The sequence below is a fragment of the Colletotrichum gloeosporioides genome (assembly GCF_011800055.1).
Source record: "Colletotrichum gloeosporioides strain Lc1 chromosome Unknown consensus_7, whole genome shotgun sequence".
In the NCBI taxonomy this organism is placed as follows: domain Eukaryota; kingdom Fungi; phylum Ascomycota; class Sordariomycetes; order Glomerellales; family Glomerellaceae; genus Colletotrichum; species Colletotrichum gloeosporioides.
The window spans coordinates 387,606-412,967 of record NW_025544652.1 but is presented as its reverse complement, the minus strand read 5'-3'; the positions used below and the strand labels follow the sequence as shown (position 1 = coordinate 412,967).

Here is a 25,362-nt window from a genome sequence, read left to right as displayed (position 1 = left end):
TCACCTCGAGGAGCAGGAGCCTGACTGAGTCTCTCCAGGTTTGGTGGTCTTGTCCCGCGACAACTGGGCCCGCTGTGAGGCATCCCCAGGGCCGGGCGGAGGGGCTCGCATGAATCGTGGCTGGTGGCCCTGAGGTGCGCCGTTGTCGGAACAAATTTGGCAACCAAGTGTGGCTGGTGGGGACATGGTTGATTCCGTGTTGTGAGGGATGAGTGTGTCCCCAAAGGTTATCTTGCTTGGGTGATGGATGAAGGATCAAGATTAAAATCGAAATATTATGAGGAAACTCCCTGGCACCAGCCTTAGATTTCCTCCTCTTGCTCTGTGACTCTACTGTCTCTACCATGTCCATCTTTGCCTGTCTCTGCACTTTGGCTGGCTGGACCTTGCTGCATTAACCAGAACTACACCTATCCCACGGTGTTAAAGGTTAGCGTAGTACTTGCGGGGCTTCGTTATATGGAAAGCCCCGCAAGAACCGCACTAACCTTTAAGACCGTGGGATAGGTGTAGCAGTGCCGGGCCTGCCATCGCAAAATTTCCATCCGATGGGGCCGAACCGAGCGCAACACTGGAACGCAGCTCCCGTCACAATTTTGCCCAGCGTGTCATTCACTGACTTGCTGGCCCGGCCGGCGACGGTTTTGGCGGTGTTAGCACCTGGTCACGTTGACATGGACGGATACAGTGGAGCTCAGAGCGCCTGGGTGCACGGCGAGCAGCGAAAGTGCCGGCCGCGTCGTAGCGCATCTGGCGCTGTGCGATCGCCCAAGGTTTCGGGTCTCCGGGATGCTCCCACGTCTCCGTGCCCAACAGTCCCGTGCCGTGCCCCCTTACCTACCTACCTTAGGTACCTGCTGAGGAACCTCGCGCTCCATTCTGCGGTACTATTTCTACCAACCCTGTCATTCGCCCTCCTAAAACAGCGTAAGAGGGACCAGGCGACGTCAACTGGCACCTGGAAACAAGCAATTCTGGGTGGGAAGCTCGATCTGCACCTGTCTTGGCCCGCATCTGATTGGCTCCCCTAAAGTCGCCGTTCTGGATCCCCAATTCAAAAAGATCGGGTTCGACAACTCTGCGACCGCCCGCCCGCCCGCCGCGCTGCGCTCCGCTCCTCCCCTTCTTTTTCTTGACGCGACGGCCCTTCCTTGACCGACAAAATTACATCTCTTTTCTCTTTTGCCATTTTCGTTAGAGTCGGTTGGGTGTTTGTCTTTTGACCAATCTTTAATCCAACCTTGCCGTGTCACAAACCGCCAAGATGATGCACTGGCTGACGTCCTTTGTGACGTCCTTCACGGGCTACCTGGCCCCGATCTTCCTCATCATGTCGCCAGTCCTCTCCTACAGCGACCAGGCCTTGTCGATGCACCGGAACAAGTCGAGCGCCGGTTTCTCTCTGGACATCCCGTTGATCATGCTGGTCGCCTCTCTGCTGAAGTGCGTGGGTCGAAGTCCGTCCTCTCCGAACCCGAGCTGACATGCTGGTGCTACGCAGGATCTTCTACTGGCCCGGCTCACGATTTGACACCGCCCTCCTCGTCCAGGCGATTCTGATGGTTGGCATGCAAGTCATCTTGCTCAAGATTGCGCTGGAACACCGTCTGCCCCCGTCATCCAAGGGCGGAGAGGCCGCGACACCTTTCGCAAACGTCAACGACGGTCCCGTCTTTGGCGCATCGAGACCGTACCACTTTTGGCAGTGGAGGTCGCCCAAGCCGTGAGTACACAGCCTCGCAAGTGCTGCGCGGAGCTCCGACTAACCAGCATCGCAGCTACTGGCAATTCCTGCTGTACTTCTTCATCGCCTTGACCGTCTGCGAACTGCTGCTCTCTCCCGTGCCGGCGATTTACCAGAGCTATTCGGTTTTGATCGGCTACATTGGTCTCTCGGTTGAGGCGACGCTGCCCCTCCCTCAGATCTTTGCGAACGCGCGGTCGCAGTCCTGCAAGGGCTTCCGCTTCTCCGTGTTGGCGAGCTGGCTGATTGGTGACGCCATGAAGATGTTCTGGTTCTTCACCTCGACGACCGAGATTCCCTGGGCCTTCAAGCTGTGCGGCATGTTCCAGGCCTGCTGCGACTCTTTCCTCGGTGTCCAGTACCTCATGTACGGCGACGGCGAGAAGGGCGAGATCAAGGAGCATGCCCTGGGCAACTATCCTCAGTACCCTGCCGGTGTCTATAAGCCGCCTTTGCCCGACCACATTAGCGGTCGCGTCACCCCCACACGGAGGACGTCGTCGCCGTACGGTAAGGAGCTCCGATAATTGAAATGCGTAATTCTGCGTTTGGCTGTATAAATGGTTTCGTTTCCGCCGACATGTATGATCCCCGCGATACGGTGTAGAATCTGCGACATATGGCAAAAGATATGGAAAGTAGCTTAGACAGGGATTAGACAGGGAGTTTCAGGGGCCAAGAGCCCGGGGCCAATTGTAATGCTATGGGAATGCAGGGGTTTTGATGAGAGTGGTGAGCTTGGTTTGCTCTGGAGATGTGTGCAGGCCGTTAACTCGCGTTAGCGACTACCTCTCACGTCACTTTCTGGGCGAGCTTGTAGCATCGCGTATGGCGTAACGACTGTCGTATTGGTTGCCGTTGGTCTGTCTGGATACCCAATTTCATAACTGATTTTTCTAATTCGCATTGGCTTTTCTTCTTCCTTTGGTGTGCTCTTTTCTCTGCCGCTGCCCAGGTATCTTGGTATCTGCGGCTCACCAAAGGTCGCCAATGCTGATGAGTTTCTCAAGCCTCCCAACCTCCTATTTTCCAAGTTGGCCACCCGACTGCCGTACCACTCCATCGCCGACAACCTCCATCTGGCAGTCTCTAGACCCTGGAGCTGTAAGCCCTCAACTTACACATCAAAAGTCCGCTCGTTGCGAAAGGACTTCGTCTTCATGATACTCGCTTGTCATTGACCTGCCAACGCCCCACAACCTGCTCATTTGTCACTATACCCTGTCTCTCTCTCTTTCTCTTTCTTTGCTCGACCGACGACGAAATTTCCCGAATTGTCGACGACCTGCAGGAGCTTTAACGATCCTTTTGCGACGAAATCGAGACATTTCTAACAGTCATATCTCAGACGACGTCGAGGTCCCCACTGGACGGTTCAACTGGATCAGCCTTCATCCCCGTACCCACCTCCGTGGGTGTTCCTTGTCTGGTGAGATTTGGTCTTGAGCGCAAGTTCAAGTTCGATTTGAGGAACAGTTGCGAAGAGTCTTGGCCGGGAGCTTGTCCTCTCGTGCGGCGTCCTAAGAAACGTGGACGGGACGGGTCTAGATTAGACTGAGGGTCCATCGGGAGCTAAGAGGTAAGTTGCGTTGCACCTCTCTTATGGTCGATGTCTTTAAGATGCGCCATGTCTCCTTCCGTTACACAGCCTATCACACTCTGCCAAAGTCTATAGCTGCTATGAGTTTCTTGCGTGGAAGCTTTGTGGCCGCCCCAGACTTGATTTTCTCAGAGGCAAATCTGTAGATGAGGGCAATGTGCCTTCGTAGGGCATTCTGTGCACATGGCTCATCTCATGGTCTTTGGGGAGGCGTGGACGAGCATAGGATGCCATTGTGTACTAGACATGAAGCATTGCCTTCGCCAAGCCAAGCAAGCACCCTCGCCAACATTAGTGCCTGCCGTCCTCGAAATAAGACGTTCGAAAGCGCCTGCCCTGGAGTCTTCGGTTTGCCTATCCCCGGGATATAAGTTCGGCTCCTGTCCTCTTTGCTTCACTCCACAACCAAACACATCCACCATCATCAACTGATTTTAAAACTGACACAACCTCCTCTAGCCCAACACATCTTATCCATTGAAACTTGTCTTTCTTTCCTACCGTTCTCCTGGAATACCGCGTTACAACGCTATCCTGGTAAGTCCATTGGTCCGGATCAGTCGTGGTCCTCGTCTTGCGTGAGCCACGACCCCCCGTTGTCTCTTCCCTTGCCTAGCTTCAACGCCGAGGTCCTGCCTTCTACATGAGCACCTTCCCTCACACGAATCCTGCTAGCTTCAAACTCCGTCCCCAATCCAATTTCCAACACCTACCCACATCAGATAAGGTACACAAAGACTTACCATCACTCAGCACACCCAGCGCCTAGTCAACCATCGCAGCCTTGCCGAGTCAACCTCAAGGCACCAGTCACTTACCAAAAGTACTATAATTTCTCACTTGAGAGACTACTCTTTCCTTAATCCTACCAGTGAGTACGCAGAACTTCTCCCCATACAATTTTTGCCCACCGCACCTTCTCCGTACTCCTTCACTCCCTCCTTCCCAAGAGCTTCTACTCGTTCCCTCTCTCCTCCACCTCTACCACGGCTACCTCACCTCACCTCTCAACACAGCTCCCCCACCGGTCTATCACCAACCTCCTCCACCCTCAATATTTTTAGCAGAGAGTGCGACTGACACAGCAACTGCCCTGCGTTAGACAAGACATCAACATGGCTCCCGTCACCTCCAAGACGAACTTCAAGACCTACGACGCGCAGGCTCGCCTGCTGCGCGCCATCGTCGCTGCTCACCCCGAGGTGAAGTGGAACTACAAGGGTAAGTGCGACCTCTCAACTTCTCCTTACTTGTATTTCAATCTTGGTTTCCTTGTCTTTTCATTCTTGGTCTGGCGTCTCTGACGTCTGGAAGATATCGCCGAGCACTTTGGGTCCGACATGACGGAGTATGCGGCTCAACACCGCTTCCGCGCCCTCAAGAATCACTCAAAGATCATCAAGGATGCAGTCGCGTCGGGCATGGACTGTATTCATATCCCAGCAGACCTTCCCAAGGATGCCAAGGGTAAGACGTGTTTTTGGTTGCTGTCGACTTTGTTCATTTTCTTTCGTCGCCAACCTGTCAGTCCTAATGCTAATGCCTGAATAGACATCGCCAAGTTCTTCGGCGAGTCGACTGCCGACGGCATTCAGTTCCAGTTCCGGGGCATCAAGAAGGACGCCGAGTCTCTCAAGCAGACCGCCAACAGCGGCGGCAACCCGGCTACTGCCTTGAACCTCTCTGGCGCCGGCCCCTCGAGCGCTGCTTCGACCCCGCGCAAGGCCACTCCCTCGAAGCGCCTTGCCTCCGGTGGCGGCCGCTCGACTGTCAAGAAGGCCAAGCCCATCAAGCTCCAGCCGTTGAGCGACGAGGAGGATGACGAGGGTGGTGACGACGTCGATTATAACGCACTCGAGGACACCCCCTCCAAGTCGCGGGTCCGTGACCACGTCCTCGACGGCCGCATCGGCAAGACCACTCCCAGCCGCCGCAGCAATACCCCCAGCCGCGCCGCTACCATCGCCGCTGCTGCCAACATAAGCAACGTTGCTGCGGTCGACTTGACCACCTCTGACAGCGAGGTCAACACCCCTGACAACGCCCCGGCCTACGAGGCCCCGGCTCCTGTCAACTCGAAGCCCGCTTTCATGGCCCAGTCATTCGAGCAGCCGGCCGTCTCCCAGCCTGCCGTCCAGCCTACCGCTGATGTCTTCGCGTCCCAGCCCAGCTTCTCCCAGCAGGCGGATGACAGCTTCTACTTCAACCCCGAGCCCCAGGATGCCATGCCTAGCTTCGTCGTCAGCGAGATGGCCAGCTTCGACCAGGGCCTCTTTGGCAATAATTACATGGACAACAATGATGGTGAGATTTAGGATGGCGGAGAACAGGGAGAACCAAGGACGGCGGGTGGATTTGGATTTGCTTTCGTGCCTTCTAGATTTGCTTTATGAATTCCCTTCTCTCTTAGGATCTCGGGAGGCTTGGCGTTGGGAAGGTATCCCTAGGACGGGAAACACATGTACATTAGATGATTGACATGATTGACAGATAGTCAATCTCCCCACAAGGCTTGATACGTGGGAAGCATTCAACAAACTGAGATACCATGGAAATAGGCCATCATGATATACATTCTCTGCCATCCTCATGCGCGTGATGTTGGTATGCAATATGAAAAATGTAATGACGGGTATCTCCTTTTTAATTCGCTGCTGTCTACAGAGTGCGCCCGTCCGAGTACTCCCCCCTTTTGTTTATTGGCGTTTGCTTCGCCTTCCCCCAAAACACTCAAATCTCCTTCTCGCCACTGAGCAACTTCCATAACGCGTCCCTCTCGACAAAGTCGTGGTGGATGATGTTGACCAGCCAGTACTCGGAGCGTATTCTCTCCAACAGGGCCTCGCTCGCGCTGCCCTTGCCGTAGACCTTGGCCCACTCGCCCCAGATCTTGAACGCCTCCTCGGCCCACGCGCGGAAGCTGACCTCCTCGATGATGGTGGGCGTGATGATCTCCTTGCCGGGGAAGACGCCCCACGTAACGGCGTTGGTGCTCGACTCGGTGCCCTCGAGAACGAGGCCGCCACTCGAGTCGGACGAGACGAAGTCGCCGGCGGCGTTGGCGGCGTAGAAGCAGATGGTCTTGTCCTTGACCTCGTTCAGCCGCGCAACGAGGCCGGCCCAGTCGGCCGAGGGGAGGAAGAACTCGACAAAGGACTTTTGGAAGACGAAGCCGTGCTGCGGGCCCCAGCCGAAGGTCGGGTCGCGCGAGGGGATGCCGTTGACGGCGGGCTGGGAGGCGACGGTCCACCAGCCGCGGGAGTTGAGCTCCAGCAGCTCCTGTTGGATGATGTTTGACTCCGGGAGGAGCTCCTCCTCGCTCCAGGGGATGGCGCTGAGCTGGCCCTTGATGTGGCGGATGAAGAGGTTGTTGATGTCCTGGACGGTCTTGGGCGTGCCCCAGAGGCCGACGGCCTGGGTCACGGACATGTGCAGGCTGACGCCGTAGCCGTCGATCTCGCCGTAGGCCGGGGAGCGGGCGTCACCCCAGCGGCCGTTGGGGAAGTCGTCCCAGGTGGCCTCGCGGCCGAGGACGCCCTCGCCTTCTGAGATGGCGAGGGTGTTGGCGCGGGTGTTTACGGGCTCCGCGGAGAGGGAGGCGGCGGTGGTCTCGTAGGCGGGATTCGAGGCCGAGGAGACGATGACGCGGTTGTGGGGGTCGGAGCCGATGGAGGAGGCGCGGCGGTTGGAGTTGGAGAGGGCGCGGGGGACGGCGGACATGGGGTTGAGGCCGTTCAGCTGGACGGTGGGCACTTCGGCGGCGCCACCGACGGCGTCGTCGATGATGGCGGACTCATTGTCGTCGTCTGCGTGCTCAGGGATGAGGCCCGTCCTCTCGAGGATGAAGGAGACGGCCTTTTCGAGGTTGAGGGTGTAGAAGTGGAAGCCCTTGGGGCCGGGGGTCCTGCTCTTGACTTCCTTGACTTGCTCGACGAGCTCGCTGAGGATGTCGACGCCGACGCGCTTGACCTTTTCGTCGTCGCCCTTGGCCGCGTCGAGGCGAGCCATGAGGGCGTCTGGGACCTTGGCGTGGCTGAGCTTGGTGGTGCGCTTGATCATCTGGTAGCTCTGGATGGGCATGAGACCGGGCAGAAGGGGGATGGTCTTGAAGGCGCCGCTGGGGTGCTCGCGAAGCACCTTCTCAAAGTTGTCGTAAGCCTTGATGTCGAAGAAGAGCTGGGTCATGATGAAGTCGGCGCCGGCCTGGACCTTGTCGACAAGGTAGGGTAGGTCGTGCTCGAAGCTCTGGCCGAGGGGATGGCTCTCATCAGCGTGGCCCTCGGGGTAGGCGGCAACTCCTATGCAGAAGTAATCGCCATACTTCTTCCTGATGTACTTGACCAGGTCGATGGCCCAAACGAAGTCGTCCATGTCCTCGACGTCGGAGTCCTCAGCGGTGCGGTACTCACTCTTGCGTGGGGGATCACCTCGCAGGGCGAGAATGTTGCGGATACCGAGTGCTTTTGCGTCTTCGAGGGCCTTATCGATGAGCTTGCGGCTCATGTTGGTGCACGTCAGGTGAAGGCAGGTCGTGAGACCCAGCTCGCGCTGGCAGATCTCGGCCAGCTCAAGGGACTTTTGTGAGGTTGAACCGCCGGCGCCCCAGGTCACGTTGACGAAGAGAGGGCGCAGGGCCCTTTCCATTCTGTCCAGACGGTCGCGGAGGTTGGAGAAACCCATGACGGTCTTGGGCGGGAAGAACTCGAGGGAGAAGTAGTTGGCATCTGCCGGCAGAGCGGCGATCTTGTCCGTTATCTTGTCCATCTTGAGCGTGGTAGCTGTGCGTATCCCGATATCGTTGAGGCGATAAGTGGTCAATTCGAACTTCTGGCCTTCTGCGACTCCCACGTCGGAGAAGAGAGCCCTCAGCTGAAAAGTCTGGGGTCGTGTGCCGTTGATATCAGACCTCGGTGGAGGGGTAAGGCGGGGTGCTCAGCGGGTGAGTCTGAGAATTTGCCTGAGACACCTGGTAGACCAAGTGACGTGCGTAGAGGCGGCAATTGAGAGACAACAAAAAAGACGTCTGGGGTACGACGAGCTCAACGGTGGAAGCCGCTCTGGTCTGGATGGACTTGAATGCTACCTTATTGGTCTGTTTGCGCTGTCGTCATTCCTTAGCACAAAAGGCGTATCCACGAAGATATTGAAAGACATTTGAGCGATGGCGGGGCAGTTCGCTTTAAGGAGATCGGTGCGCATACTGTGACCGCAACTTCAGATGACACATCTGCAGGGCGGTGAAGCCGGTACACAGTGTCTACGCCGGCCCCTAACGGTTTTTAGTTCTTCCGTGCTGGTTGCTGGGCTGTCCCTGGCTGTTACACCTTGGAGAAAACCCCCTTTATTTACAAAAGATGGTGAAAAAGGGGGAAATGATATGTCGTGTGGTCACGGCCGGTCGCGCAGCTCGTCTTATCATGGTTGAGAGGCGGCAGGGCCCTGCAAGCAAACACCAAGTAAGATCTCGTCCGTCTGCATGGGCTGGTCCAACAGTGTGATACCCCAAGACGACTTGTCCCAGGGGTGCGAGGGACAGATGACGTTCCCCTGCAGGTCCGCCCTACCCTCCGGAATTTTAGTGGCAGAGGACCCTGCAGGGATTCTGGGCGCCATTCCGAGAGCTCTCCGTTTTTGATGGAGCTCGGCTTGCAGGTGCAAACGAGGTCACTTTCCCTTCCACAAACCCCACGATAGCGTGACAGCGACGGATGACTACAACCTCGCCGACTTCATTTCAACACCGACGTCGTCAATTGGCCATGACACAACCGTCGCGATGCAACTGATCCACGCAAGACACATTGGCCGCGTGTGGCCTGCTCGGGCCGTAGCGACATTCGCAAAAACTGCGCGAGCTTCACCATCCTTGGCCTACCGACACCCGCAACCCTTCGCGAGCCCATGCTTGGCTGCCGCCGCCCAGAGGCGAGGTCTTGTCGACCTTCCTGCTCTGGACAAAAAATGGCGCCAGCAGTGGAAGACCTCGAAGTCTGCCGCAGACGATACAGATTCCAGCAAGCCGAGCAAATACGTCCTGCCCATGTTTCCGTACCCGTCAGGCACCTTGCACATGGGCCATTTCCGAGTCTACACGATTGCCGATGTTCTCTCCCGATACCACACAATGAAAGGCTCTCGGGTCATGCTACCCATGGGCTGGGATGCCTTTGGACTTCCGGCGGAGAACGCTGCCATTGAACGTGGAATTGACCCCGCCGTTTGGACCAAAAGCAACATTTCAAAGATGAAGGAGCAACTGGAAATCATGAACGGCACTTGGAACTGGGAAAGGGTTTGTTAATCAAGTTCGTCGTTCGGTTCCATGTCTGACACAGTGTCTTGCAGGAAATCGCCACCTGCGATCCCGAATTCTACAAGCACACCCAGAAGCTATTCCTGATGATGCTTGAACGCGGTCTCGCCTATCAGGACGAAGCCGAGGTCAACTACGACCCGGTCGACATGACGGTTCTTGCGAACGAACAAGTGGATGCCGAGGGGTGTTCCTGGAGATCAGGAGCCAAGGTTGAGAAACGCAAGCTGAAGCAGTGGTTCTTCCGCATCTCTGAGTTTAGAGAATCCTTGCTAAACGATTTGGAGATCCTTGCCAAGGACGAGGCTTGGCCCGAGAGAGTTCTTGCTCAACAAAAGAACTGGTTGGGCAAGTCGACGGGCGCAGTTATAAAGTTCCCCGTCCTGGCCATGGGTTCCGACATCCATGCCGCCATCGAGGTCTTCACCACAAGACCTGACACCCTTTTTGGGGTTCAATATGTCGCCTTGGCATCTACCCACCCCATTGTCGCTTCTTTGGCTAAGAGCGACCCCGAGTTGCAAGCTTTCCTGGATACTCTTCCAGGACTGCCGAAGGACTCTAAGGTTGGCTACCTCCTTCCTCACGTCAGGGCTATCAACCCGCTGGCCTACCACGAACAGACCCCCGATGCTACAAAGGCATCTATCCCGGTCTATGTAGCGCCATACGTGCTAGGGGACTATGGTGAAGGAGCCGTCATGGGCGTGCCTGGCCATGATTTGCGAGACAATGCTTTCTGGAAGGAGCATCACTACGATGAACCTGTGAGGTTCGTTTTGGCAGCATCTGAAGATGAGTCGACATCCGCAATGGTAAACGATCCGTTTGTTGAGCATGGAGTCATGACAGCGAATAGCGGTCTTTTCAAGGGCAAGTCATCCGAGGAGGCTGGTCGCATGTTGGTCGGCATCCTCGAGGCATCAGAACTGGCGAAGCCTGTGGAGAAATGGAGGTTAAGAGATTGGCTCATTAGCCGTCAGCGATACTGGGGGACCCCCATCCCGGTTATTCACTGTGGCTCCTGTGGCCCGGTCCCTGTTCCTGACGACCAGCTGCCGGTCAAACTGCCCCAAGTTGATGAACACTGGGCGAACGGAAAACCCGGAAACCCATTGGAAAGAGCCGATGACTGGGTTAACACAAGTTGTCCCAAGTGCGGCGGTGAGGCCAAGCGGGACACTGACACCATGGACACATTCGTCGACTCAAGTTGGTACTATGCTCGCTTTACGGACCCTCACAATGAGAAGGAACCTTTCTCGATCGAGGCCGCAAAGCAGATGCCTGTCGACTTGTACCTTGGCGGCGTTGAACACGCCATCTTGCATCTGCTCTATGCCAGATTCTTCTACAAATTCCTGGCTACAACTCCTCTCTTCCCAGCTTCGGAGGAGGGCGCAGTTCACGAGCCTTTCTCCCGACTTATCACCCAGGGCATGGTACACGGCGAGACCTTCACCGATCCGAAGACTGGAAAGTTCCTGAAGCCGGATGAGGTTGACTTGAAGGACCGCTCCACCCCGAAGGTGATCGCCACAGGCGAGACGGCGAATGTGTCCTATGAGAAGATGTCCAAGTCCAAATACAATGGAGTTGACCCGACGCAGTTTGTCGCCAAGCACGGCGCGGATTCCACGCGAGCCCACATGCTCTTCCAGGCACCTGTTGACGAAGTCCTCAACTGGGACGAGAGCAAGATTAGCGGTGTTACGCGATGGCTTCAGAGGCTGCATGACCACGCAGAGAAAATTAAAAAGTCAACTACTGAGGCTGAAGGAACTTCTGTCAAGACGGATCTGGAGGAACGCTCAAACAACTTGGGATCTTTGAGTGCTGGTGAACTGGCCACCTGGGATGCGGATATCCACATCTGGAGAGCTGTCCAAGGGACCATTGACTCTGTCACACAATCTTACGAGACGGTCTTCTCCTTGAATACGGTCATTTCGGACCTCATGGGCTTGACCAAGACTCTGCTCGACAACACGGGTGCAAGCCCACTGATCCAGAGAGAGGCATTGTCTACACTCCTGCGGCTGACGGCGCCTGTCACACCCGCCTTTGCGGAAGAATGCTGGAGCATTCTATACCCTGATGCTGGTTCTATCTTCCGGTCGTCTTTCCCCGTAAGGGACAACACCGAATCGCTGCTGACACCCCGTAAGCAGCCCGTGGCTATCCAGATTAACGGCAAGCTGCGTGGTGTCGCGGAGATTCCCTCCCCTCCGTCTGACCTAGAGGGTGATGCATTGAAGGAATGGATGTTGGCGGAGGTTTTGAAGTCTGACGAAGGCAAGGCCAAGTTCTCCAGCGGCCCACTTGACGTCAGGTCTCCAAAGAGGGTCATTGTCGCGCGGGGTGGCAGGACGATGAACTTTGTGGTCTAGAGGTGTAAAGATATGATACCCGGCGCTTGTAAAACATAGAAATACAGTAAAACATCACTCCCAGATCTCGTCAGTGTAGAGTGGTGACTTGATGTGTGAAGCCGACTAGCGTTCATGTACGCATGCCGCGTTGCGCATGTCGCGTTACAGGTTGAGGAATCAACCTCCCCAACATTACTATACGAATTCCATCGTCAGAAGGGGTTCATTTAGGGACAAAAAACTTGAGGTAAAAAAATTTTTGCATTCGGTCTTGACTCTTCGACCACAGATCCTGTCGCCCAATGTCTACATTCGAGACTCTATCTCTGCTCTCCCTTCCCATGTTCATGTCTATACTCCTCTATGCGCCGTGTCTCGTAACCGTATATCATCTACGTCGTTACTCATAAGATCTTTGTAACAGCCAGCTCACCCTCGCCTCCCTCAACCTCTAAGAAAGACCCCGTCTCCAGCTTCTTCTTCCACTTTGCGCTCTCGTAGCGTCCCAAGATCATCGTCATGCGCAGCAATGCGCCCTCGCTCGAGGCGTGCTCGGCCCCGCCCTCGGAAATGGGCGTAAACGTCCATCTCCCAAACGCCCAGTTAAGGATGTACCGCCCCTGCGGGTGCGGCGGCGTGGGAGCGGCATCGTCCTCATCGGAGCCCCTCACCGTGGACGACGCCGTCAGCACAGCCTTGATGCGGTACACCTCCTCCTTGGGTGCCGCGCGCAGCAGGTCCTGCAGCTTCTCGGAGTTGACCGCCGCGCCCTTGGGGCCCTTCAGCTCCACCGACAGCACCTCGACCTCCGTCTGGTGGTCGTGCGCGTGCTTCTCCCCGTTGTGCTCGTGGTCGTGGTCCTTGGCCGCCGCGCCGTCCTCCGTCAGCCCTTGCGCCAGCCCGCCGTCGACGCCGAAGACGAGGTCGGCCCCGACCCAGCCCTTGCGGCTCTTGACCCACGGTATCTCGATTTCGAGGTCGCCGACGCGGTCGAGGACCTCGTCGAAGCGGTCCTCGGAGCAGAGCTCCCACTTGTTGAAGACGATGAGGTCGGTGTACTTTGCCTGGATGCGCGCGGTGTAGCTCGTGTCCTCGTAGCCCTTCCAGTTCTCGGTGTCGATGACGCTGATGACGCCGTCGAGGACGTAGTTGCCGGTCTCGCGGGCGAGGCGGTTGACCTCGAGGGCGAGGGTGGCGGGGAAGGCGGAGCCCGAGGTCTCGACGACGATGCGGTCGGGGCGGACGGTGGCGTGCAGCTCCTCGAGGGCGGTGCTGAGCTGGCCGACGAGGTTGCAGCAGATGCAGCCGTTGAGCAGCTCCTGCACGCCCGATATGGCGTTGGAGGACGCGAGCTGGGAGTCGACGGCCAGGTCGCCGAACTCGTTCTTGAGCAGGGCGAGCTTGTAGTCCGGGTTCTGGGCCTTGAGCTGCGGGAGGAGGTTGAGGATCAGCGTCGTCTTGCCGGAGCCGAGGAAGCCGGTAATGATTGTGATTGGAATCGGAGCCATCTTTAGGGAGCGTGGTTGCGCTGTTGCGAAAGTCAAAAAGAAAAGAAAAAGGCCCAGTGGGTAGGTTGGGATGAACCGTCAGATCACCGTTGAAGAAAATGCCGCCGCGAAAGGGACCGGGCCACTCGAGCGGAATGGAGGGGCAGAAGGGCGATAAGAAGCCGATAAGAGCCGATAAGGAAGCTTCCAGCGACGTAATAAGGTTATCTTAGCGGGACAGCCAAGGGGACTGCAGTGCCGAGCTAGGCGGTTTGACGTCATTGGCCCCAGAATGCGGAGGCGCCCTTCTTACCTCACACCATGCGCCGCACCTGTTTTTTGGCTGTTGCACAACGCAGAACCAAGCAAACCAGGCCACCTAACGGATACCTAGCAGTGCTAGCATAGACGGACGGCAAGAAAGCTCCGAGTGCTAGGTAAAGGCCCAGTCCAGCCCCAGGATCGAAGGCATCGGTCCCCATCAATCAAGCACGACAGGCCAAGCTGCAAGCCCACCCGGCCGCCCAGACTTATGATCACATAGCTCGGCACCGGGACGCGCGTTTTGGTAGTTGAACCTGCATCTGGTCAGGCTCTCTGTCTATCCCCCGTCACCCACGTTGTTGCATCACCGTCCGTCACCCTATCAGGCTTACCTATTTAGTAGAAGCAGCCCTTCCCACCCCGCGCGCCCTCCCAGTCCCCAGCCCTGCCAGGCGTATTCTTTCCTCCTTATTACTTGCCCGTCGACCCAATTCTTCGCTCTTAGCCTCTTTGATGCTTGTTGCTCCGCCACATTGACGAAAACTCAATTGCGACGCCTGCTACTTCTGTAAACCTGGTCCGAAAACTGTCTCTACCGTCCCTCCCACCTGGCGAAATCCTTCCCATCCGTATCCCGAAGCTCCATACCTCCCTAGCTCAGCCTTACCGACGACAACAACTGGCACGCGAGCGCAACCTCCACTCTCACCCACGTCTGACACTTCCCGTCCGTCCACCTTGTCACCATGTCCGCCCAGCCAAATACCAAATTCGCTCCCGCCCCCAAAACGACGGTCAACGGCCGCGAGATGAGCTTCAAGGAGCAGCTGGACCAAGCGGCGCACGACGCGCGGGAACCCGACGAGCCGCCGAAGCAGAACCCGATCATCGAGAAAGGTGGGTGCCCAAATCCCAGCATCGTCACGACACACTCTCCTCTGTCTTTTCTGTCTCTCTCTCTCTCTCTCTCTCTGCCCAATCCTCATACAGCATCCACCACAGCCACGAACACCAACAACACCACCTGTTTTCTTTTGTCCGGTACGGTATAGCTCATGCATACATTCCACAAAAGTGACACAGTACATTCCAGCCGCCGCCAAGATCCTTGGCAACCCGCCAGAGGACAAGGAGGAAAAGATCTCGCGCCCGGGCATCCCTGGCCCCCCGGAACGACCGTACAACGACGCGCAGGTGGAGGAGTTCATCCGGCAGCAGCACCGCAGCAAGGGAGAGGACGGCGTGCTGGAATGAAGAGAACGAACGCGAATAACTTTGCAGAGCAGGCTGAATGAATGAATCAGGGGAACTCGTTTGGCGTTACTTTTCTTTCGAAATTTCATCCACCCTCACACTCGCAAGTAGAACCACTTTGACCAAACCGGGAGGGAAAAAGTCCTCACCCTCCCTAACGTCATCCCATCCGTCGTTATGTCAAAAGCTCTTGGCGACGGGTGAGGATCAAAGCGCGGACGAACACCTTTTTACACTCGCACCTTTCATGAAAAATGGTACAAACATCAACACGTACTCTCCCAATATTGGATCGCAGAGACGGTTGATAGCACACAGCAGGAAGGGATCCGAACAAAACACCCATGGAAACCTGTATTCATACTCAATCTAAAATCGTTCAATTGATGAAAACGCGACACCCGAGGGTCCCATTGTCCCACCTATGTCCAACTCCGCTTGGTTGGGGCAGAATCTGTAGTACTGCCACCAAATGCCGCCAATTAGTAACAGAAAAACAACTTGTGCGAAAACATTCAGGAAGGATAAAATGAGGTCTTTCTATTTTTCTCCATGCGAGCGAGAAAAAAAATGAAGAACAAAGGAAGAGCAAGCAACATCCCCTAATCGTATGCCCAGGTACATGCTTCATTCCCTCCCCCTTGTGGGATCTTGTCTTTGGTCGTGAAGGAATTAGATTAGTCGTGGAAATGTGTGTGTGAGAGAGGGGTGGCCGCGAAACTTAAGCAAAGACGGTGAAGCCGGCGGCCATTGCGATACCGCAAAGGAGGCCGAGGCTCTGCTTGAGGGACGGTGCCGAGGCGACGACGACGGTTGAGGGCTTGCCGGTGCCGGGAGCGGTGGGGTTGGCGCCGGGAGCACCGCCGGCGGGGACGGAAGCACCGGGCTGTTGGCCGGCGCCGGATTGGCCAGCGCCAGTACCAGGGGCACCTCCGGGAGTACCAGGAGCGCCACCAGGAGTACCAGGAGCGCCGCCGGGGGTACCAGGGGCACCGCCAGGAGTACCAGGAGCGCCGCCGGGGGCACCAGGGGAGCCAGGGGAGCCAGGGGAGCCAGGGGAGCCAGGAGCACCAGGCTGTCCAGGGGTACCAGGCTGTCCGGGAGTGCCAGGAGTACCGGGGGAGCCAGGAGTACCAGGGGTACCAGAGGCACCGGGGGCAGCGGGGAGGACGCTGTAATCGCCGTAGCTGCCATAGACACCGTAGCCGGGGGCGGAGCCACCAGTGCCAGTCTGGCCAGGGGCACCGCCGGGAGCACCAGGGGCACCGGGAGCGCCAGGAGCGCCAGGGGCGCCGGAAGCACCGGGGCCAGCGGGGCCACCTCCGGGAGCACCAGAAGCACCGGGGCCAGCGGGGCCGCCGCCAGGAGCACCAGGACCGCCGGAGCCACCCTGCTGCTGGTTGCCAGCGCCGTAGGAGCCGTAGCCTCCGTACACGCCGTAGGGAGCGGCAGTGATGACGGGCATGTTGTTGGCGGTGACACCGTTACCGTTGATGACGACTCCGCCGGTCATGGACGGGGCCGGGCAGATGATGGGAATGGTCTTCTGGGCGCAGGGCTCGCAGTAGACGGTGGTGGGGACGAAGCACGGGGGGATGTCGTGGGTCTTGTACTCCCATGGGTAGCCGGAGCACACCTCGGTGATGGTGTAGGTGGCAGTCCATGAGGTGGTCGGGTTGGCGGCAAGGGCGGTGGTGGTGTACACGGTGGTGTAGACGTTGCTGGTCACCGTCACCGTGGCCGGGATGGGGTCACAAGTGACGAAGGCGGAGCTGGTAAGTTGGCCGACACTTTGGAAGAGGGGTTAGTATAAGTGGTGGGACCTCGCGCGAAGAAGAGTGATGACAAACCTCATTTTTGCGGTTGTTCCTGTACGAGCTCTGGGAAGTTGTCTGTTGGATTGGCAGGGGTGTTTGGGGCGGGCGGATTAGGTTGGCGAGCGAGAGGAGAGCGGGATTGAGCTGTACGAAACGAGCGACAGACAGGATATCCTGCGAGGGGAACGAATGTGAGGGGACAGAGTCCAACGAGTGTACTGGGTGGGCGAGAGAGAGTTCTTCGGCGGGCGGAAGACCTGGGGGGTTGAGAGAACTGGGGAGGAGAGAACTAATCCGAGAGATGGGCAGGATGAAGCTCGGCTTGCCTCGTCTTATAGAGAAGACAGACAGCGAAGGGCAATGTTGCCGGTATTGGGCGAGGCGCTCAACACACGGGAGCCTGGGCCCCTGGGTGACTGTCCTCATCGCATGAAAGCAAGCAGAGGGAGGGAATGGGGGGACATTACGATGCATTCCTCAGTCCGGGGGCGGACGGGACAATGGGAGATGATGGGTCCAGAGGGGCGACGTTGGGATGCTGGGAGAATGGTGCCCGAGAGATGTGATTGATGATTCTTACATTTGAATATGGACATTGGAGAGGAGGCAGGTCATTCAACGACAGCAAGAAGCATCCATCATCAGATACTGCATCTCGAGCGAGTTGAAGAAGGTTCAACACCACAGCACCACCATGGCGACTGCAGGTCCAACAGGAAAACGGGAAGGCAGGTGCCGGGTGAGACTGGACGGTGCGGTGCCTTGGACCTGACGCGGAGCTGCGTGCTTGGAGCAACGGCGCAAGAATGTAGTCAGGGGCCAAGACATGTGGCATCGTTGCAACCTCAACGACAGGGCCGTCCGGTCCCAGAAGCGACAAGCAACTCGAGACACGTGCAAATTCGGGAATAACAGTCTAGAACCCAAGCGGTCTCTGGCTCATCAGTCAACCCCAAGCTTACACATTCGCAGCGGTTGAGAGCTTAGCTGGGCAACTGCCGTTGACAGGCATTGACAGGCAACGAATGGATCCAGAGGAGAGGGCGGGTCGGGTCACTTACTCCCTTCCCTTACCTTAGCTGACCTCAGCGACGATCGCATCTCCACAAGGCGAGAGCTTCCCGTGGAAAATATGCAGCAAGTCCACAGGCTGAATGAACAACAGCATGAGCACGAAAGGAGACACGCTCGCAGATCCAGTCCAGGCTTCTTGCGTAACTTGGCAACAGTCCTGGACGGGCAAGGTCAGGATCGAGACATTTCCACTCTCGTCACCCATTCACCGGGAAGGTGTCACAAACGATGGTCATAACGCGAGAGCGCCTCCTCATCACCCGTCCATAGCTCAGCTTCAGCTAAGCCGAGGAAAGCTCATCCAGCCTGGATCAGGTTCCGTTCAGTCCGTCATTTCATATGCACACAAGCGTCGGTTTTTTAAAAGACACTTAAAAAAAACTTCAGCGTGCTCGAAAGCATGTCCCCCATCAACAGCATTTCTCACCCATCGCCCGAAAGAGCCAGGGGAAAAACTTCCTATAATCAAGGGTTTCAATCTGCAGAGCATTCCCTCCGGAGAGGAAAAGGCAACTCGACACCGTGGAGCTACTTGGTGCTGGTCGTGGCAGCTCTGGGTTACTTTTTGATCTAAGGAAGAAAAAGAAGAAGAAAGGTCGAAAGAATTTTCGCAGCGCGCCGCCATTTTGAAGCTCGAGGAATTTGGCGCTAGTCCGCCTTGAGACGGACCCACTGGGCGGACGGCTTGAGGTGCCTAGGTCGTCGCACGTGACTGAGCACACCTTGCCGCAGTCTGCTGGAGGTACGTACCTTACCGTCTGCATGAGTCTAGCGCCCATTCCTCTCCACCTGCTTTTGACCGTTTACAGTTCACCACGCCAACACCACGTTTGGAACCAGAATGCTCGTCATAAAATTAATAGTATTCAGCGCGGTCCAGTTGAGAACATGTGGTAATTAGGACCGTTCCAAACGAATTCGCCTCCTTCACTCCCCAAGTCGCCACGCAAAAGAACCCAGGTCCCAGGAGAAAAGCAACAGTGGGACGGGACAGCCAGCCCTACTGCCGGGACAACCAACAAGCGCCGGAAACTCCAAACATGCGTCGTCGTCGTCTACCCATTAATCCGGATCTCTTCTCTCTCCACCCCGTTCTATCTTTATGTTCTAAAGCCGCTCACCAGTTCTTGGCCTGCAGCGTCCGCTTTCCCTCGACAAGCTGCTTGGCGTAGTCGGTGCCAATGTACCGGCCCTTGAACAGCCAGATGGCGATGCTGGGCAGCTTCCACGTGCCCATCTGTCCCGTCGCCCTGCTGCGGCCGATGGTGATGCCTGCGAGCACCTTGGGGTCCGCAACGTAATCCGCGGGCCTCGCCGCGCCGGTGAAGTGTGCCTGGATGCTCTTGACGACGTGCTGCGTCTGCAGGTCTGCGATGCGGCCATACTCCCCTTCCAGGTTGCCGACGTCGCCGACGACAAAGATGTTGTCGTGTCCCGGCGCTCGCAGGCTGGCGTCCTGATTGACGTGGCCTGTCGCATCCAGCATGTTGGACGGCAGGAAGGAGCTGTTGGGGATCGAGCCGACTGTGGGCACGTACGCGTCAGTCGTCATGGTCGTCTTCTTGCCGTCCTTGGTCGTGAGCTCGAGCGTCTTTTGCCCGTTGGCCTCGGTCTTGACCGCAGTGACCTTGGTCTCGGGGATCAGCTTCACCTTGAGCTTGGTGAGCTCGTTGAGTGCCGCCCTGCGGACGTTGTCGACGAACGGCGGGCTGAGCGGTAGCGTGTCGTTGTAGATGAAGTAGACGTCCTTGCCGCCCTTTTGGGCGTACTCGAAGCCGATCTCGCCGGCCGTCTCCGCGCCCGTGACGCCGCCGCCGGCGACGACGATGCTCTTGGCATCCGCGAGCAGCTGTCGCACGCCGTGCAGGGACTTTTTCGTCTCCTCGGTGGTGCCGACCTCCTTCCACGGCATGCCCTCCTTGGCGCGGGTGCCGGTGGCGATGACGATGGCGTCGTAGGGGATGGTGCGGCGGGAGCCGTCGTTGAGGGCGATGACGACGTTGTTCTTGTCGTCGTTGAGCGTCTCGGCCTTGCCGAGGACGAGCTCCCAGCGCTCCTTCGGGTACTGGGCCAGCTCGGGCTCGATGGGGTAGAAGAGGACGTCGTCGCCGAACTGGCCGGGGACGACGCCTCGGACGGAAGCCATGTTCCAGTAGCTGTGATGCGTGTGAGTGTGCTGCATATGCGTGTCTAAAACGGTGTCTCTCTTACTGCTCAGCATTGGGCGTCACCAGAATGACCTTCATATCCTTGACCTGGGCGGCCGTGTGCTTTAGAGCGTGATGCGCCACAGGCAGGCCAGACAGGCCGGCGCCAAGAACGACGAGGGTAGGCATCTTGCGCTTTCCAATGCAGGATTCTATAATCTCAAACGAAGAAAGAATAGATCGCTTTCTAAGTAGTGTAAGATTCTAGGTGATGTAGGATTCTGTAATATTGAACAATAAAAGTAGGTCTTGCGTGTTGAGGTGTTGGTTCAAAAGAGTCGACCAGAGGAAGCTCCAACGAGAAGCAAGCTGCAGTTGCTGGTCCTTGCTTTAAAGGGTTGCTGGGAAGGTGCTCGTTTAGGTTTCCGATACGTTTCGAAACGGGAATTGCGTGCCGTTGTGTTTTGCGAACTTGCCGAACTCCTGACCAGCTTCAGGAAGGGGATATGCAACCTTTATATGAGATTGGGAGAAGAAGAAGAAGAAAAGAGACAAGATCCAGCAAGGCGGATCAAGAGGAAGTTATCCCGCGAGGAATCGGATTGCAAATGCGAGATCCTAGCCTTTTCCGTAGCATCACTAAGCCCGCACGGAACAGCAGCATTCAAAGCTCAAAGAACCAAAAAGATGTTGCCCCGATTAATTTTCTACAATTATGGATACCAAATTGTCTCCGAATGTTATCAAAAGGGGACCTGAGCGCACGGCGCAACGCGGCGCGGATACATTTTCGCAGCCTGCGCGGCGCAACATGTTCCCGTGCTGCTGTGTCTTTTGTGCCGTTTCGCAGGGGTTTATTGGAGTGTGACGCCGCCCCCAGTCGAGTGGTCATCATGTGCGATAGTGTTTGCTGCTGCGGCCCAGCGCGTGGCTATGGGGGGCGTTTCGCAGAGTGCAGAATGACTGATGAAGTGGAAGAACGGGCTTGTTTGCGCATTACGAATGCAAGCGCAGCCGCTCGGTTATGATTCATTACCTTAGTCAGAAGACAGCGTCAGGAGAGAATCCGCAGCGCTGCTATGATCGATATCAAATGCAGTCAAAAGATGCTTAGGGAGGAAATAAGAAAAAAACATCCGCCGCTAGGGCCCGTTCGGGGACGGCGGTTATGCTAATCTACGGACTGCTCCTGGCCTTTAAAAGTGAAAGCAAGCAGGACAGAAAACAGTGAGTGGGCGCGCGCGGGAGTCAATTGAACTGGCGGGTGGCTTTTGCGGAGCCGGTGAACGGGCTTGGGTAGAGGGAAAAACTACGGCAGGCAAGTCGTGACGAGGGCCCACTTGATTGGGGAAGGGCGTGACGAAGAGCACGTGACCACAGCAACTATCCCGCGCGGCGGCGGGCTTCGGTGGCTTGCGAGCCGCCCGTCTCGGGTATCTCGCAGCTCGTCCAGGGCCCAGATTCTTCCCGAGGCGGAGACGATGACCCGTTGCCGCCGGTGGAACTCCATTCCCGTGTATACGAATACACGATCTTCTTGGCGTACTCTTGTCCTCAAACTCAATTGATAGGGACAGATACCAACGTCGCTGGGTATCGGCAACAACTAACCCGCGCGCACACACACACACACACACACACACACACACACACGCCCGTCATGGTTCAGTGCCGCGTATGAACTGTCGCATTGGCATGCTCCTCTACTTATATACTACATTGCGCATCCCACACACGCAGCTCCCCTCAAAAGGCGGCAGCCAGAAGAAGAAAAAGAGAAAGAAAGTTAGGATCTTCTGGCCTCTCCCCACTTAACAGAAAGAACTCCTCCCCCATCGTCCCCTTTTTATACCCATATGTGCAGAGCGGGCGGGGATCACAACCAGACGAACAGCGTACCGACGGCGCACAGGCACACGGCCATGAGGTTCAGGCCAGGGACGGACGCAGCCGCCTTCATCGGGTTCGAGGGCTGAGCGCCGGTCGGCGGGTTCGAGGCCATACCGGGCATGGGCATCGTCATACCGGGGGTCATACTCATGCCGGGCATCGGGGCCATACCAGGGTTCGCGCCGGGCGTGGTCGGGGTGGTAGGGGGAGGCATCGAGGGAGGCGCCGCGCCGCCACCACCGGGCATGGGCATGGGCATGTTGCCAGGCATAGTTCCAGAGCCGGTGCCGTTTCCGCGCGAGGGGCCGGTGCCCATTCCCGTGCCCGCACCGACGGGGCCGGCGTTCGTGACGCGGAAGAAGTTGCCCGCGACGACCTTGTCCTGCAGACCAGCGGCCATGAGGGCGTTCATGGGGTTGAAGTCGCGGCGGTTCTGGGCGGCGCCCGAGAGCGCCATGAGGCCCTGCTGGGAGATCTGGGTGTGGTCGACGGCGACGAAGGTGTAGCGGTGGCTGAGGGGCTCTCGCGCGGGCGGGTTGGGGCCGAAGTACGGCGCGAGGGCGGCGGCGTTCATCTTGTTTTGCATCACGAAGACCGTCTTGGTGCCCGCGGTCGTGTTGAGGATCGTCGGGGTGTCGGCGGAGGTGAAGCCAGTCTGCATCCAGTGGAGCAGCGTGCCCGTCTTCGGGGGCTGGTTGGTCGGGACGTCAATGTCCACCATCATCACGGCGTACTGGCCCTGCAGCTTCTGCTCGGTCGCGATCGTGGGGACGTTTTGGCTAGCTGACGTGTTGTTAGGTTCTATTTCGCTGCGCGTTGCCTACACTTCCTCCCTGTGATGATGTCTGTAGGTGGGCAGCACTTACAATCCCTGGGAAGGTTCACGCCGTCCACCGCCGAAATGCCTTGGAAGGAGACAATTAGGGGAGTATTGGAGGCGGGCATGAAGCCCATGGGCGTAGCGGCCGACGTCAACGTCGCCGCCGCCAGGACGGCAATAGCCTTGGACAACATTATTAAAAAATAATCTCGAAGGAGCGGATAGGTAAATTTGGTTCTCTCGCTGCTGGTGAGTTAAGGGATCACTAAGGAAGGAATGAAAAGAAAGGAAACAACAAGACTACCGGGCTCAACCACAACGTCGTTTAACAGAGAAGGGAAAAGAGTTTCGTACACGCCAAATGGGTGGGTGAGGCGCCGGCGTAGACATTATTTAGGGCGAACACATCGCCTTCTCTCGTCGCCTCACCCACACAGAGAGAGACACACACACCAAAGTCTTGGAGGGTGGTGGCCATCCCGCCGCGGAGCGGAAACATTCAAGAGCCAAGATGAAACGCTGTCTCAGCAATCTTGTTACAACACGCAGGCCACGCTGCTGCATCAAGCAAGCATTGACCGCGATCACACTCTCTTGCTCTCGGGAGATGTGCGTCGATGGGCGGGGAAGTGTGTACCTGAAAATTATGCAGGGTCATCCTTATTTGAACGTGAGAGCACGGCCTGTGAGTGTTTTCTGCGATGTCGCAGGGCTGCACCGTCTAGCGTGTTTGCTGTCTTGTTCCTTCCCAGAGTGCGCAGTAAGTTTGATTTCGACTTCTTGTCCGCACATTAGTATTCGGTGTTAATCCGCTCGCAATTGCCAGACGTGATGTAAGCCTCTCCCGACCAACTCTCAGTTGACATGATTGATGATTTCCACTCATTCTGCCTTTTTCTGCAAGAACACTCGACGATTATTTGGTCGAGCTCAAGTCTTTGCCCAAGTTGGGATGTTTGTGCGACGCCGGCACGGTTCCAGAGTCCCTCCGGGGTCTGTGGGTTTGTGATGCGCCTTACATCTTTAATTGCGACTCTGTACTGGCCGTTGCGCCGGGAGCCAATCACGTTCTTCTGGCACGAACTCGATCTTCGCCAGGTTAATTGAGGGTGATTCCATGATATGACATAAGTCACCAGACCGCGGTTCTTCGACCCCCCGAACGACGGTCCAGTTATTCCCCCGGTCTTGGCAATATGTGGTAGCTATAACTCGGGCACTGCCGGTCGTCCAGCTGGGAAAGCCATGGTGGCTGCACTTGGTATCGCTGGCACAACCCCGCCACGACGAGTAGCAGGTTTGCAGAGAAGCATGAAACATCGGCCTTTTGTTTCCGATACTCGGCACCCGGAGTTTGCTGGTGCTCTCACCAATTGGCTTCCGTGAGGTTCAAATCCAAAATGGACGCCATCTGAATTTTGCCACGAGGCTCTTCTTTTAACCGGCTAGAGGAATTGTTCCTAAAGGACGAGTGTAATTCCCACTGGATATCCGGCTGGTTGCGAAGCCACACTGGTTCTTGGACGCGACCCGAGGAGATGGCGGAATGGGCAAGACGAAATGGGCCGTTCAGTGGTGTTTGGCAAAACCAGACGAAAGCGAGGCACGACCGTTTTCCCGCACCCGCGTGAGGGAAGGGTCTCGACCGACTTACATGATTCGCGAGCCTGAATCGCCAAGGCAAGGTTTGCTGACCTCACTAAGGAGCCCAGCACGGCGTTGTGGAAGACCGGACCGGACCAATTCGTCTGGGTGCGTCTTGGCAAGCATTAAGAAATGCCTCGTGGATCTGCAAAAGCCGCAGTGTTCGTCAAGGTTGCGGGCATCTCTCTATCGAACTGGTTCGTAGAATCGTCCATTGTGGCATCACGAACCGTCTCGTTTGTGGGTGCATCCAGTTGGCGGTCTGCCAGTCGAATGATCGACGCTGACAACACCCAGATGGAGACTCGCCGCCCGGAGACTGATGCATCCATGGCCTTACTCCTCCGGACGGCCAAAAGTGCCTTTGAGGGATAAAGACAGATGGCGGAATGCGAGAACCCTGCGAGGTTTTGGTCGAGACCGTTGACAAGGGCAAGGAACATAAATTACCACCGAAAGATCTGTGCCTGGCGCACCTCGAGAGTCCCTCCAAGTATTACCCCCGCCTCTGGACGATTATGTCAGTGGGGTCCAACCGGAGGATCGACAGAGATCAACGTTTGGTTATCGTGCTCGCAGGCCAGGACGCAAGGGTCTTATTATGAAATCAGACGAGGACTGCAGTAGTTGATCGTCAGTACTCCTCAATTTGCCCGCCACAGAAAATACCCATCTCCCCTCCTCGAGATAAGTTCTGAGATTTGTTCTCGGCGAGGTGCGTCTGAACACTCGGATACCGGTCCCAAAGGGTCGAACATCAGAGATAAAGGGCATCTCATCCAGAACAAGGTTCTGAGTTTTGGTGTCAGGTCCGAGAGGCGAGGTTTCATCTGAATCCGTCGGCCATTGTGAGGTCGACGGCACACTTTAAAGTGTGTGTGGCAGTCGGAGAGGGAGGGCCCGGCAAGGTCTTGCGAACGAGGAGGTGACGGTATG

At 56.9% G+C, this 25,362-nt stretch overlaps 9 protein-coding genes across 9 annotated transcripts; 4 read left to right on the top strand and 5 right to left on the bottom strand.

Annotated features, from left to right (window-relative positions):
- Nucleotides 1-1,264: 1,264 nt before the first annotated feature.
- On the top strand, nucleotides 1,265-2,271 carry GCG54_00001539 (uncharacterized protein; the record flags this gene model as incomplete). The annotated part of the gene is made up of 3 exons (XM_045401655.1): nucleotides 1,265-1,443; nucleotides 1,502-1,723; nucleotides 1,779-2,271. 3 exons carry the CDS (start codon nucleotides 1,265-1,267, stop codon nucleotides 2,269-2,271), a joined length of 894 nt encoding a protein of 297 aa, XP_045270384.1.
- A 2,188-nt stretch (nucleotides 2,272-4,459) lies between these two features.
- On the top strand, nucleotides 4,460-5,659 carry GCG54_00001538 (uncharacterized protein; the record flags this gene model as incomplete). Its single annotated transcript, XM_045401654.1, has 3 exons — nucleotides 4,460-4,565; nucleotides 4,659-4,811; nucleotides 4,896-5,659. 3 exons carry the CDS (start codon nucleotides 4,460-4,462, stop codon nucleotides 5,657-5,659), a joined length of 1,023 nt encoding a protein of 340 aa, XP_045270383.1.
- A 415-nt stretch (nucleotides 5,660-6,074) lies between these two features.
- On the bottom strand, nucleotides 6,075-8,108 carry GCG54_00001537 (Methylenetetrahydrofolate reductase 2; the record flags this gene model as incomplete). The annotated part of the gene is made up of 1 exon (XM_045401653.1): nucleotides 6,075-8,108. One exon carries the CDS (start codon nucleotides 8,106-8,108, stop codon nucleotides 6,075-6,077), a length of 2,034 nt encoding a protein of 677 aa, XP_045270382.1.
- Nucleotides 8,109-9,048: 940 nt separating this feature from the next.
- On the top strand, nucleotides 9,049-12,047 carry GCG54_00001536 (Leucine--tRNA ligase; the record flags this gene model as incomplete). Its single annotated transcript, XM_045401652.1, has 2 exons — nucleotides 9,049-9,636; nucleotides 9,690-12,047. Coding segments are annotated over 2 exons (2,946 nt in total), but the record flags the coding sequence as incomplete, so codon positions are not given.
- Nucleotides 12,048-12,433: 386 nt separating this feature from the next.
- GCG54_00001535 (putative GTP-binding protein YjiA) lies at nucleotides 12,434-13,537 on the bottom strand (the record flags this gene model as incomplete). Its single annotated transcript, XM_045401651.1, has 1 exon — nucleotides 12,434-13,537. The coding sequence occupies one exon, from the start codon at nucleotides 13,535-13,537 to the stop codon at nucleotides 12,434-12,436; it is 1,104 nt and encodes a 367-aa protein (XP_045270380.1).
- A 989-nt stretch (nucleotides 13,538-14,526) lies between these two features.
- Nucleotides 14,527-15,034, top strand: GCG54_00001534 (uncharacterized protein; the record flags this gene model as incomplete). Its single annotated transcript, XM_045401650.1, has 2 exons — nucleotides 14,527-14,677; nucleotides 14,856-15,034. The coding sequence occupies 2 exons, from the start codon at nucleotides 14,527-14,529 to the stop codon at nucleotides 15,032-15,034; spliced, it is 330 nt and encodes a 109-aa protein (XP_045270379.1).
- A 721-nt stretch (nucleotides 15,035-15,755) lies between these two features.
- On the bottom strand, nucleotides 15,756-16,889 carry GCG54_00001533 (uncharacterized protein; the record flags this gene model as incomplete). The annotated part of the gene is made up of 2 exons (XM_045401649.1): nucleotides 15,756-16,824; nucleotides 16,885-16,889. The coding sequence occupies 2 exons, from the start codon at nucleotides 16,887-16,889 to the stop codon at nucleotides 15,756-15,758; spliced, it is 1,074 nt and encodes a 357-aa protein (XP_045270378.1).
- A 2,153-nt stretch (nucleotides 16,890-19,042) lies between these two features.
- On the bottom strand, nucleotides 19,043-20,261 carry GCG54_00001532 (uncharacterized protein; the record flags this gene model as incomplete). The annotated part of the gene is made up of 2 exons (XM_045401648.1): nucleotides 19,043-20,081; nucleotides 20,137-20,261. 2 exons carry the CDS (start codon nucleotides 20,259-20,261, stop codon nucleotides 19,043-19,045), a joined length of 1,164 nt encoding a protein of 387 aa, XP_045270377.1.
- Nucleotides 20,262-21,948: 1,687 nt separating this feature from the next.
- On the bottom strand, nucleotides 21,949-22,976 carry GCG54_00001531 (uncharacterized protein; the record flags this gene model as incomplete). Its single annotated transcript, XM_045401647.1, has 2 exons — nucleotides 21,949-22,745; nucleotides 22,829-22,976. The coding sequence occupies 2 exons, from the start codon at nucleotides 22,974-22,976 to the stop codon at nucleotides 21,949-21,951; spliced, it is 945 nt and encodes a 314-aa protein (XP_045270376.1).
- Nucleotides 22,977-25,362: the final 2,386 nt, after the last annotated feature.